Source organism: Cyprinodon tularosa, unplaced genomic scaffold (genome assembly GCF_016077235.1).
Source record: "Cyprinodon tularosa strain WSP-4 unplaced genomic scaffold, ASM1607723v1 ctg24, whole genome shotgun sequence".
Classification (NCBI taxonomy): Eukaryota; Metazoa; Chordata; class Actinopteri; order Cyprinodontiformes; family Cyprinodontidae; genus Cyprinodon; species Cyprinodon tularosa.
The window spans coordinates 476997-491326 of NW_024038896.1; the positions used below are offsets into that span (position 1 = coordinate 476997).

Here is a 14330-nt window from a genome sequence, read left to right on the forward strand (position 1 = left end):
TCTCAAAATTTACAAAGCCCTGATAGTTGTTACTGCTAAGGATGGCACAACCAGTTAGTAGGTTTAAGGGGCAATTGCTTTCCACATAGGGCTTGATTGACTTAATAAGGGAGTAAAAACAGCAAATATTAAGTTACCTGGAGAAGTATTTTGTCCATACATGAAATCATCATGTTAAACCCTATTTTGTCATTATTTTGGTAATATTTGATACTGAACCTTTGACAAACTGAACAGTGTGATAAAGAATAAAAACAAAGTCTGTATGAGTTTTATAAATATATTATATTATATTATATTATCATTGATAAATTGATAATTTCATGATTAATTTGTCAGTGTCCATTCTGAATCAGCGTGTGTGGAAAAATGTCAGAGATTAACAACTTTGTATAAAGGGCCTTCATGCAGCTAAAGTTAATATGGAAGAATGTGAGCATGCTGTCTTTTTTGGAATGATTTACGTCTCTGAGTGTGTTTTCTGTATGTGCTCTTTATGGTTTGTGTTCTTCAAAACAAGGGGTTCCAAGTTGACACAGTGACAGTTCTTCGTGGAGCAACAGAGGGGCCCTGCTCTCCAACAACAGAGGCTTTGTTGCGTTGCTCCTCTTGGCTTGTTCTAGACTTCCTTCTCCCTCTCTTTCTCTCATTTTTCCCCCCTCTCCTTTTTTAGTGAGCCCATTTTCTTGTCTGAAGTCTTAATTTGGGGCGCTGGCCAGTGGAGAGAGGGAAGAGAAGGGGGACAGAGGGAGGAAAGAACAGGGGTGAGAGAGAGGAGGCGCAGAGTGGTGATTGCTGCAGACGGACGGCCCTTTGTTCCTTCTTTCCCAGGCTCCTCTCTTGAGCCTCTGAGGCTCCAATTGCGCTGAAGCCTTCCAGCGAGAGTGGCAGAGAGAGGGAAGAAAAAGAGGGCACAGTGATCTGTCCAGCTGGAGTCCTCCAATAAAAATGTACACGCAGATGCAAAAGGGAAAAAAGGCGAACGGGAGGAGGTCAGAAAGAAGTACAGACAGAAATAAAAGTAGAAGATTAACAGTTAAAAAGGCTGAGGAGAAGCTGAGAGACAGTTAAAATTTGTACTTAGAGACTGCATGATGCACATATTGACCACTAGGTGTCTCCATCACTGGTCATAAGCAGGGTAGCCAGATTTAACACCTACTGCGCCAAAAAAAAAAAGAAAAAAGAAAAAGAAAAAAACCTTTAGTATACATTTAGGAGAACATGGATATGTTTGTGTAAACATTATTTTAATTGGAATATTATTATATAGCAAAATACTAAATAAACTCTAAGCACAGAGGAATGCAAATATTTTCTGTCTGTTCCACAACAAACACCCATCCACACACACACACACACACACACACACACACACACACACACACACACACACACACACACACACACACACACACACACACACACACACACACACACACACACACACACACACCTGTCTGGTTTCATTATTCCAGTGGGGACTTTCCATTGACTTCCATTAATTTGCAGTTGAGTTCTAAATGTGACCCTTACCCTGAACCGAACCATGATGGTTTCATACCTAACCCTAATCTCAACCTAAACTCAATTCACACCTTAGTCCTAAACCTAAACACATGACTCCAAAACAGCATTTGTACCCATTGGGAACCACACATTGTCCCCACCAGAGCACTCAGTCAAATTTTAAAATGATGCCGTACAAACATGCTTTAAAAAAAAATAATAATAACTTTATGTCACATAAAAATGTTGTTATCATTCCATTTTAAAACAATAGTGTGAGAGAAATAGATTATTTCTCCATGTAATTTGTTGTTATTTCCTGTTCGGTCTTACATTTGACAATTTTATCATGTAAATGTCCAGGCTTTTTTCTGTTTCAGTATGACAAATAATTACATCTGGGATATGCAATCAATGCTACATTTGATATTCAAAAGGAAAAATAGATAAAACTTCAGATAATGTTATATTCTTGGATTTGTGTTTTTTTCTAATTTGTTCTATGTATTTAAAAACAAACAATAAGGAAAAAATGTCATTCATGATTACATTTTTACAACTGTTTTGTGTAAATCCAAGTCCTCCATGGGTGCCTGGGCCAGCAGGGGGCTCTAAGCAGTAGCAAAATTTATTAATACTTCTACTATTCCTAAACTAAAGGTCTTTCATAAGCTCTGGGTGATGTTTATCCAAAAATGTTGTGTTTTGGTTTTAAAATACTTCCTGCTTAAAAAGTTAAAACAAACTTGTCTAACCTGGAAAAAAAGGCCTTTAAATGCTAAACCCTCTTGAACTTAAGCGCATGATAAAGAGTGACCAGGGAGGGAGGTGGGAGGGTACCGAAGGACCTTGGGGAACGGTGTCAACGTTTTGTGTGCCGGAGCAGGGACAAACTTTGGGCAAACATTGGGAAAGGCTGGCAGAACTTTTGAGATAGTGGGCCGTTGATCTGAAGACTGAGGAGCTAAAGTCCGCTATCTCCTGTGTGATACGGCAGCCAAGGTCTTGCTGACACACAGAGCAAACATGGATACCTGAAGACAATGACCTTTGAACCCCTAGGTGGGAGAGACAGAGACAAACAGGAAGTGGTGAAAGTGACTCTGGTGACTTCCATCCTGCAGGCCAAGAATGAATCAAGTGGCATGATTGTAAGAACACGGGTCATTGAACATAAAAATCTAACTCACACATATCTTACATAGCACAGATGTGTTGTGTGTGTGTGTGTGTGATGGAGGAAGCGAGAAAGTGAGTCTTCAGATGTAGTGACAGATGGTATTTGATTACAGAGCAGACGGTTGGTGTTGTACAAAGATGCTGTCTCAGCCCAACCTAAGGAGCTGTAGCCTCCGGTTAAGGCGAGCGGAGGGAGGCGGGCGATGGAGGAGCGGGAAAAGGAACACAGGAGCGAAAGAGGGGGGTAAAAAAGAATAAAAGCGAGCAAGAAAGACACAAAAGAGGGAACTCCAAAAAATGAGCATCAAAGCAAAGAGGAGAGAAAAGCAAGTCAGGCGAGAACAAAGAAAGAAAAGGAACAGAGCGATGGGCATGTGTGCTGGAAAGTACAGAAGAGGTCATGATAAAAACAAACAGTAAAATGACGCAGACTGAAGCATGTACTTTATAAATAGCCTTCTTGCATTTTTTCAAGCAACAAAACAAATATTGGGGCAAATCTTAAAAAAAAAATGCTTTTGAAAACTTTGAAACAATTACACCTGAAAAAGCTACTCCTGAGGGATCATTTGTGTTTTTTTTTATAGTAACTTTTTACTAAGTTGATAAACTTATCAAATCAAGACATATTTATTATCATGGAAATTTAAACAGATATAAACTTAAAAATATACAATAATTATCAATAGAGTGGCTCTCTAAAATCAGGTGATTCGGTAGTTTTTGTTTGATAATCATTATTTTATTTAAACCATATTTGTAAAAAAAAAAAAAGAAACATTGACTCAAACATAGATTATAGCATCTTCATGATTTTGTATTAATCCTATAAAAAACTCTAAATAATAATATAATATCTTAAACTGTAGGAACTTATCTCTATCATTTCAAGTATTTGTTCTATAAAAAAAAAAAAAAAAGAAATATAATGGAGATAGCTTCACTTTATTTGATAACTGGAACGAGAAAAAAAAAGCTGAAGTTTCACAATTTTAGTCCTTAGCTTTTATTCAATGAATAAAAACCTAAATCTTTTCAAAACACAGAATGCATAAGGTGCGTTCTTGGAAGTATTAACAATCACATCCTGATGGCATTTTCTCTACCATCAAAGAGGATGGAGGTCATAAAGGAAATGCATTGAAATGACCGATGCTGAAGAAATGAAGACACAACCTTAAAGATATCAGTATGATACAGCAATTCTCTGAGATCAGACTCTGATCAGGATCTGGGCCAGGCTACTTGTCAATCTGAAACCAATCCACACCCAAAAAAAAAAAAAAGATATGCTCAACTAACGCTCATGATAAACATGAGATTCGTGCTGCAAAATGTTTTAGAATGACCCGTTTCACCTATTTCTGAAAAGCAAGGGGATTATTTCTGAGGTTTTATCCTCACAGGAATAAATTAAACCAAACATTATTTTCAACAAGTCGTCAGAACAGAGAAAGGCACCAAAATAATAAGATGTAAGTTTTCCAGATGCGTTAGGAACATGTATAGTCAGGCAGTCTTTTAGAAATAAATGACAAGGTGCAGCGAGTTTCAGGTAAAACTGTTTAGCAGCTTTCTGAAAAGGGAAGTATATTTAGGGAAGGAAGAGTCCAGGTACAATATTTGACAAAATATCTATTTCTATAAAAAGAAAAAAACATAAAAACATAGATAAATTAATAAATGAATAAACAAAGCATCTGTGGCCTAATTCTAATAATTATAAGTAAACAGGAGCACAATCACAGCCCTATAAAACCTGTAATGATTTTCAATGTGCTGCTTCTCATGATCAAAATACCCATAAATAAGAAATTGGCAGTTTTTTCGGGAACTTAACAGAAACATAAAACTAATTCCAATAAATGGGTTTTTTTTGTTTTGTTTAATTCTGCACATCACTGTGGAAATCTGTAAATTAAAAAGAAAAAAAAAGAAAAAAAAGAAACAATTGTATCACATATCATCGTAGTTTGAAGCATCTCACAGCTGAAGGCAAACAGTTTCACCTTTTAAACCTGAAAGATACGTTTTCTGTCTCTGTTAGTCTGTTATCTTTACCCAAATTGTTTGGGGTGACAGTGTTAGGGTTCTTTTAAGTTAGTTTGCATTTTTTTTATTGTTAATAATTAAGTTAATAACATTATTCATTATTATTATCATTCTGAGTTCATATCAGATCAGCTCAGGATCAGCAAGAACTTGTAGACTGGCTGCTTCTTTTGCTGTTAGGTTGTGAGAAAATATAAAAAAAGATATTTATTTTTAAAGAAAAATCCCGAATCTCTGATTTTGTCCACTTAAAACTCTTAAAAAGGATGATAGAGAACGTCTCATGTAGGATCATGTTTAATTAAACCTTAAATAATAGATTTTCAGGGTAAATCCGGCTGTTACAACACTGCAGACACTTTATGAAATAATGAACAAACCAGATGAAGTTGAACCTTTTCACTCTCATTTTTTATTTTTATTTTTTTTCATCATTGAGCACAAGCTTGCATATATACTGCACATACATTCAGTTCATAGAGGGTGAAGGCACAAAAGGCAATTTGACTACTGGTTCTTTGTCAGGGTGGGCCAACGCAACACAGGGGGGAAAAATAAAACATCTTCAGAGGAAAAATAAAAGCAATCTTTAAACTAGTTTCAAGCTTTCTAACTCCACCCTCTGCCTAGTCAAACCCTTTTTATCTTCCCAGTTTCATGTAGCTGCCTGATCTTTATTCAGCATTTCTGTCAATTTCATTTTTTTTCTATTTAATTCAAAAATAAAAAAGACGGACTCCTTTTAAACCGTTTTTTTTAAATGCAGCACAGCCCTCGCTGGTTGGAATACAACAAGAAAGCAACATAAAATAAATTAAGATAAATTAAACCAATAAATTATGCAAAATTTGCAAAGACAAATAGAGACCAGTAACAGGAAAAAGAAATACAGCAGCCATGTTATACGTTTATTTTACAACCTGTGTAGCTATTTCGACTGTATAAAAACATGGCTGTTCCAGTTGGAATCACTGCACTAACAATTTCATAGAAAAAGCATGAACGAAACATTATTTACATTAACATATTGCTAAGTTATACAAAGGCAGTATTTATCACTGTAAGTCCACATCATTAATATTTACAATAAAAGAGGAGCAGTGTCATAATAATAATTATAATAACAGTAGTAATAACGATAAAAAAAGGGATTTACCACAGACAGCATTGAAACAAAATCCTCTTTCAAACAGGTCAGAAAACAGATCAGAGGAAATTATCACTACACGCACACATAAACCCAAACACATGTTGCCAATGCTTAATGAGAATCATTTACATGTCAGGATGGTACTCCCAGGGTGGGGGAGGGCACACACAGTGTTGAGAATTGTGTCACTCAGTGGTTCACAGGTTCTCATAATCGGTCTGTTCTCTCACACAGACACTAACGCGTGTACATAACACATGTACGCAAGCAAACACACAGATAAGCACAAAGAAAATCCACAAACTTTTACCAAATAATAATAAAAAAAAAAAGATTTTTTTTTTTTTTTTTACTTCTGTTTCTAGTCTCTTTTATCCAAGTGTGTATGTACATACTCTGTTTCGGTGACAGATCTAAAAGCAAGGTCCTGTCTATTTCCTGGATTCAGTCTAAGTCTATGTTGGCGACCACCTGTGCTGTCATCGCCCCACTGCTCAGTGAAAGCAAAACCGACGCTGGTGCAACTTCAAGGCTACTGCCGATGGGAGATGGACTCCTGTTAAAGACCTGGCAGGGGTGTGCGTGGGTGGGGGACTCAAGGGGGCCGGCTGTTTTTTGTTTTTTGGGGAGATTTATACCCCCGCCCCGCAGTCTTTTAATCACTCACTCTTCTCTAGCAGTCTTAGTGATCAGAGAAAAAAAAAAGGAATCTGTACAGCTATTATTTTGTTTCAACCTTACATATGTACACCTGCTAAAACAATAGTTCATTATCTTGAAGTGCATTAAAAATGTAAATGTTTCTCAACAAGATATCCATTCAACACAAGTAGGGTAAAGAAATAAAAAAGAAAAACTGCCAAAAAACCTATCAAAACCAACAATTTCTCCTAATCTAAAATTTTCAAAGTATATAGATTTGACAAAACCATTATTACCCTTATCAACCACATTATCAAACTTTTCTTCTTTCAAAAACTGTTCATATTCTTATACTTTGCCAGGAACTGCAAAAACTGTACTTCAATATTTGTATCATGAATATGAAATGATAACTTAAAAGGAAAACATTTAGGTGCAGAAATATTTAGGTGCAGAGATGTTAATACATTAGGGAGGAGTTTCAGGAAGAGCAGGGTGGGGAGCGATAGTAATCTGTGTATCAGATAAAGGTGTTCTTTCCTTTCTCCCTTTTGTCTCTGATGCTTTAGAGCCCTTGGCTGGTGCTTTGAGACACAGGCATCCTTCAGTGCGAAAAGTGTTCGGGTCGCTTTCTCAGGGCTCCCAATCTTAAGAAGAAACACTGTCTAGGGAGGGGAAGGAGTAGGGACATAATGAAGGGAGTAGCTCTAAGTCTTTTGCTGCTGCCTTTTGTCAGTCGCTTTGTCTCGCTTAGACAAGTCAGCAGGTCAAGCAACCTGGTCCTTTTGATCTTTTGTGAAACAGAAAGACACCGAATAAGGCAATGACTCCAAGATGAGATCAACAGCTAGCTCGCACGCACTTTTGATCATTTTCAAGTCAACTTTTTTCTTCAGAAAGGGTGGATGAAAGCACACAGACATGCCCATACAAAAAAAATATCAGCATTTAAAGAGTAAAGAAATCTATTTTGATATTCACAGGTGGAATTCAGAGGAATGCCATTTAGCAATCAGGGCACCGTGGCTTTTAAACAATTACACTTAGGGTCTGAAAACAAAAAAGCCCCTTTCAGACAGTGGGGCAGAGTGGAAAACTCCAGATGTGCGCTGTTTGACACTCTGCTCCTTTGTCCATCTACCCCTGGGGTGAGTTGTCAACTCCAACTTTAGACTGTTGCTTTGTTGGAAAGTGCTGGATCACTTAAAGGCAGGTGAACATGGAAGAAAGATGCCACTGCCGCTTTTGTCCACATGTCAAAATTAATGAATGGCTCTGTTTTACTTTTTGAAATTTGTGTACATAAATATATACACATAATATCATATAAATACATATATATATGTAGGTTTAGATATAAAATTTGAGCATTATTTATCTTTATTTGCATGCTTTCATTGGTGTTTCCACAATTTATTATTGCTGTTTTTTTAACGTCTTTGAGAGTTGAAAGCTTCCTATTAATTATCGTTATTTTTAGCCGCCTTCACAGATTATCTATCAAAATCTAATTTTGATTTGATCTAAATGTACAGTACTACCAATGAATAAAAAACAAAACAAAACAAAAAACACGTAAGTAAAATTTCAGTTATATGAAACCTAAATTTTGAATGTTTTTGAGTAATCCTGGGTTTGACTATATACTTTCAGACAAGAGCTTTTCAACCCTAGCCCTTAAAGGTATAGTGGAGGATTTTCGCAAATTTTTGAAAAGACCAGCCACTTAAAACTCCAACTTAAAAAAAAAATGCACATGCTCAACCCTGCGCCAATCCCGAGAGGGAATGCCTGTGCAAGAGAATGCACGAGCCCATTTCTCCTCGTGCACGCTCTGTTTAAAAGGTGCTGTTTGCACCGCTCATACAAGCTTAATTTCTAAAAGAAGATTTGCATTTTTTCCACTATGTCAGACTCAACACCAGTAACTGAAAATGGGGACGAGCACATAGGACGGCCTTACGTAATACATCACCAGAATGATTGACAATTAGGAGGACCACTTATTTTGATGATCTACCCAGAAAAAGAGCAACCTCCACTATACCTTTAAGGCACATTATCTTGAATATTTTTAATTTTTTCCATTTTTCGCTGATTAACAGGCTTCCCTAAACAGCGCTTATCTGAATTGGACGTGTTTTAGCAGAGGAAAAAAAAACAGGACAGTCTTCTTCATGGAGCAGGGTTGAAAAATGCTGTTATTGATGTTAATAGTATCAAACAATTGGTCAAAGAGTTATGCTTGGTCTGTGTGTACAGTACATATGTATGTGAGTCTGTGTGCTGCTTCAAGATGGATTTTAAATCTCTGAATGATCCTCACATATTCAAGTATCATCTGCATATAAGGTAACTTTGTCAGTTTTATTCATATAAGCATATCAGAATAAAACCCTAATAGTAAATAGCCTTCACATTATCAAAGTTGGTTAGTGAAAAAAGATGGAAAAGACATGCGGTGCGCTGTTCTAAACAAATAGAATAAGTAGTTTGCAGATATACTGTATGAATAATTGTGCACTTTGTGGTTGAGCTTCTGGATGTTTGTTAAAATAAAAATACAAATGCAATTTGTTTACTTTCTCTTTCTGTTCTCTTCTACATTTCTGAACTAAATATTACTGCAACCATTTCAGATGCAGTGTTGCAGATTTATTAACCAAGACCTTTTCTTAATGCAAAGTAAATTACAAAGCCTAAAATTATGGCCCTTATTAAGAAACTTATTTAGAAAAGAGGATGTGGGCAGTATGAAGGAGAAAATATTCAGGAATCTAAAAGCGCATGAAATAATATCAATAATAATAATTTATTATTTTCTGCAACGGCATCAAGGGACAAACATATCTTGAGGTGCCAATCTTCAGCAAGCAGAAACGACAAATAATCATAAACAACAATAAGAATATTAATCAAAATAATATTGTACACCCAATAAACACAATCCCCTGCTTTTCAGGGAAAATACACTTCAAAAAGTTAACTCAATAGTCCTTTGAGACCAGTCCAAATCCTGCAGACCAGTGCTGAAAAGTAACACGAGTCCAGTTTTAGTCCATAACAACGCTAGGCCTCGATTTTGTGTGCATGTGTGTGTCCTCTTGGTGACATCTTATAAAGCAAAGTCTAACGGACGTCCATTTTGCATTAAGCAGGGAACAGGCGGCCCCCAAAATTTTAGGGGTAAAGTTTCTCAGTATACCTTGCCTGCACTTGTAGCATAAATGGAAAGCAACTCCACACACTCAGGTAGCATTGTTCATAAAATGGGCCAAACAGGTGAGGGTCTCACACAGTCCAAAACACCCAATAATAAAAGTCTTTCCACTTCAGAATGTTAGAAAAATGAAACATATAGTAACCATAATAATATATAAACAACAACACAATACCTAGATCATTTAGGAAGTGCCACAGAGGCTTTAGATTGGGAATGCTACTCCATAACTTTTATACATTCAAAAATAATAATAAGAGAACAGAAAAATCAAATAGTTAGTCGGAAAAAAAAAAAATAGAACTAGGGGGAAATTATTTTAAAACTCAATTAAATCAAAGTCAACGAACAAAAGAAGCGCAAAGAGATGAGCAGAGTTGGTGTCGGAGGAAATTTACTCATGTAGAAGCTCTTGAAGACAGTTTGGGGACTTGAAGATCTCTGGGACCTCGCTGTCCAGTTTGCAGATGACCTTGTAGATGGCCTTTTTCCAAGATGGGTCCACATCTTTGCCGGCCACAATGGCATTGAAGAACTCCCGCAGTGTAATCTCGGCCACTTCCAGGAAGCGATCGGGGACCTTCAGGGACAAAAAGAGGAAGGAAACATCTGTATTTAGCCTTTAGAACAGTTTTTTGTGTCCATTCCAGCTGTGCTTTTTGAAACAGATTATCAATAGAATTCAGATCTGGACTTGGCCATTTATCAATGGAATTACATTTATTCTAACTTTGGAATAGTAAAAGTATTGTAATCCTGCGGGAAGTTAAATTCTTCAAGTCTATTTTACCCTCTAATGTTTCACTGTTGTTTTTTTTCCAGATTGCCTTGCTTTTGCCTTGACTCATCCTTCCCTGAACTTTGACCAGCATCTTTATCTATGCCGAAGCGCAGCATTACATTTGATGCTCCAAAAATTAGCTTGTCTTACACATGGCATTATGCATGGCAGCCAAACAGGTACGTGTCAGTCTAATGTGAACAGAGTACCCTCTTTCAAAAGGTTTCAACAACACTTTATATACAGTACCTTTCTAATTGTCACCTTTTTATAAAGGACAGTTTTTTAAACACTTAAGTAGTTTGTTTTAAGATGTCAAAATGTTCAAAGTTACCCAACAGTCCAGAGTTATCACTTTTCAATGCTGGTGTATATTAAAAATCTTTCTCAAATGTAGAGTATGTTGATATTACCACTCTGGATATAAAACCATAAATCTCCTTTATGTACTTCCTTAAACTGCGACTGAGGTGGCGGCCTGAGAAAAAGTAATTTCTTATGTATTCTCAGGTTCATCACACTTCTCTTTCCCCACCCCCACTGCAGTAACATGGCACATGTGACATGTTTATGGTTTTCGCTGCAAACCTGTGACCAACCAAGAGAGCAGAGAGGACTTGAATAGCGACAGAGAGGTGCTGGCGAAAGAGGAAGTACTAAATGCTCTGGGAACGGGGAGACACGCTGCCTCTTTAGTGTCCCTGACAGCAGTGCTCACCGACACCGCGGAGATGATTAGTCTGGCATAGATCTGTGACACCTTCCCCCAAGCCAACACTCTGTCACACACACACACTTATGCAGGCGTGAGCACACACACCAGCACACACACCTCCTTGTGCCAAGGAGATGACACATCCTGTATGGTGACACACACACTTTAGCTACCCTGGTGTATTTGGCTCTTTCCTCGACTTAGAGCTCAGGGCAATGCAGCCTTCAGGGGTCACCTGCTTGGATAGTGCTGACTCTCTCCCTGCCCGCCTCTCTTGATACACGCAGACACATATTGCACTCCCTGCCTCACACACACACGTATAGATACAGAAGTAGCTTGCCTAAACGCCTGACAATGCGCGCTCCTCTCCTAGTGTCCTGCAGATACTCATCAGGAGTGTCAGGACACAGCAAGGTTAGTGGACACACACGATGAACACACACATGCAGGCTTTTATTCACACCGACACACATGGGACAGCAGCCCCCCACTCCCTGGGTGATGAATGGCGTGCGGTGTGTATGTTTTTATGTGGAAGTGAAAAGGTGAGTCATGAATAAGGAGCTTGGATGCTATAACCCAATTCCCTAAATATTAAATCCCCCATCCAGAGGAGTAGAAGAGGATATAATTCATTGTTTGGGCTGTTTGTCGCTTCTGAAATACTGGCACAATAACCCTGGCACGAGGGCAAGTTAATGCGTGTGCTACGGCAAGTTTGTGGGACTGCCTGTGCGTGCTTTTCCCCATAGACTCCGCTGACTGGCAAAAGGAGCGCAGCGCCCTGGCCGCTGGATGCAGGCAGTGCTGCATTACTAAGAATATTCCTGCATGGAATTTCTCCTGACGTTTTGACTATAAAAGGACAGCAAAACGCTGACTGCAAGGAGAAAGCAATGTCAAGGAGAAAAGGGTATTGGTATTTCAGATCCTCTTGACTGCTAGAGGGGGAGGGAGAGATGGTGAGGGAAGGAGGGGCTGAGAAGAGTCTAAGGAGAGAGTGTGGAACAACAGAACAAGGCGAGTTATTCCTGTCCCACAAGCCTTTGTTTTGCCACTACATGTGAGGCGCATATGAGCGAATTGGCCCCTGACCACCAGTGAGCCCTAACTGTTTGCAGCACTCCCCTCGCCTACCAAAGTCTCCCCCCGTCTCCATTTTTCTCTCTAGGGTCAGCTGTTGGGCCTTTGTTCCACGGGCATTGTGGGGGATTATCCAGTGTGGCTGTTCATTTGCTCTGCTGTCCGATAAATGGGGCCAATCGCGTGGCTCACAATCCTTCATACATATTTCATAGGGCTTTTTAACAACTTCTCAGCAGAGCCCAAAATTAAAACACAGATGCAATAGAAGGAGAGGCAATAAATGGTAGAGAGTTTCTCTGGTGATGGCAGCAATGCCTGGAAAAGGCAAACAAGGTGACAGAGGTGATGCTGCATTAACACAACGTTTTTTGTCACAAAGACTCTTTTCGAAAACATCTGTACAAGATAAAAAAAATAATTATTAACTAGAAAACATACTTTCCTGTCTCTCTCTATCTCATGAAATGACTCTTCGAATGAAATAAAAAATTTAAGTTTAAGAAATAAGGGAAAGTGCAAAGTGGCGCACGTCAAGCATTTTTTTTTTTTATCTGAATGGTGTAAAATGACTAGAACTGCTTCAAACTAACAATCCTTTTTATATTTCAAAGATGTAAGTGTAAGTGTAGATACCAACCATGGCTAATTACAGCATTTCCATTAGGAAAATGAATGCGATATTTCCTTTACAGAAACATTGAGAAAAGTATTGGATTAAAACACTCATTAAACACAGATATAAGGACATGCGATCCAGACCTTACTAAGAAATATATATCTTTATCCTAATAATATATCCTGAAACCAGGTGTCTTATAGTTTATTACCTCATGTACCTTTATATAAAAGAAAGAAACATAAGGATAAAGACTGATAAAAGAATCTGAAAAGGTGATAAATCTGTGCCTCCCTAACCCCTTGCATTGTTTTCCGTTTTGGATAAATACCAATCAAGAGGGACGGACCAAAGCAAGTCAGAAAAAAAAGAAAAGTGGGTTTGATAGCAATGAGGCAGTTAATCACTCCTTTACACAGTTTCCCCCTCGGCCCAACAACTCTCCCCCATTCTCTCCATCTTTCCCTCTCGTGACAGGTTGCTTTGAGACAGAGGGATAAGCTCTTTTTCAGAGAGAGGGAATCGGATTTCCTGCTTTTTGATGAGATAATAAAATATGACAGAGGACAAAGGGAGCCTGTGGATAGCTTGCTGGGAGCTATTCACTCCAGCAGCAGCAGCTCCCGTCTTAAGACTGCTTAGACAAACGTTTAAAAAGGTAGCCAGAGGCCCCAAAGCCTTCAAATTCAGGCTACTGTTACACACTAAGTGTAGAGATACACATGTCTGTGTGTCTGTGTTTCATTAAAGCCTGAGAAATCTCCTTTCTCCCTGTGACTCAGGGTTGGCTGTTTGTTTGACCAACGTGTTTCTCCCTTTTGCTTTTGGGAACTGTCAGGAGATGTATTGCACCTTCTATTTGCACAGTGTTAGCCAAACAAGACAAGACCCTGGAAGATAAGGCTGTGTGTGTGTGAGAGTACACAAGTGAGTGTGTATGCTAGCAAGCTGTTGCCTTGAAGGATGAAATGCATGGACACAACATAAGCCCTTTGCTACAACCAGGTTAATTCCTAACTCCAATCAAGCCTGGGAATACCAGCACTTTCCATCCTTTATATTCCTCTATTTGCATCAGTTTGGAATGTTGGAAGTTATTTAATATTCTTATCCAGTGTTTCTGTGTTGCCGGAAAATGTACAACTTCACACGAAAGCATACTTCAATAGGACTTTTGTATATTTATTGAGTTGAGCCCAAATTTTCTAAACCTCCAACATACTCAGGTACGTACAGGCTCATGTACCTCACGTATCTGTTCCAATCAATAATCTACAAAGGCCTTGATAAGCCCTTGGCCCACACTGTCACTTTAAGCAAACACAACCCATGTCCCCTCTCTTGGTACCCCTCACAATTCTTGTCCCCTGCCCCCCT

General features: G+C 38.4%; 1 protein-coding gene across 2 annotated transcripts in view; it reads right to left on the minus strand.

Annotated features, from left to right (window-relative positions):
- Positions 1-9325: 9325 nt before the first annotated feature.
- The window catches only part of LOC119785095 (prospero homeobox protein 1-like), a 28283-nt gene continuing 23278 nt past the window's right edge, over positions 9326-14330 (minus strand). For both annotated transcript variants that reach the window (XM_038287501.1, XM_038287502.1), the window contains exon 5: positions 9326-10332. In XM_038287501.1, the coding sequence (XP_038143429.1) occupies positions 10147-10332 (186 nt within the window). In that variant the 3' untranslated portion in view covers positions 9326-10146. The remainder of the gene's footprint in view (positions 10333-14330) is intronic.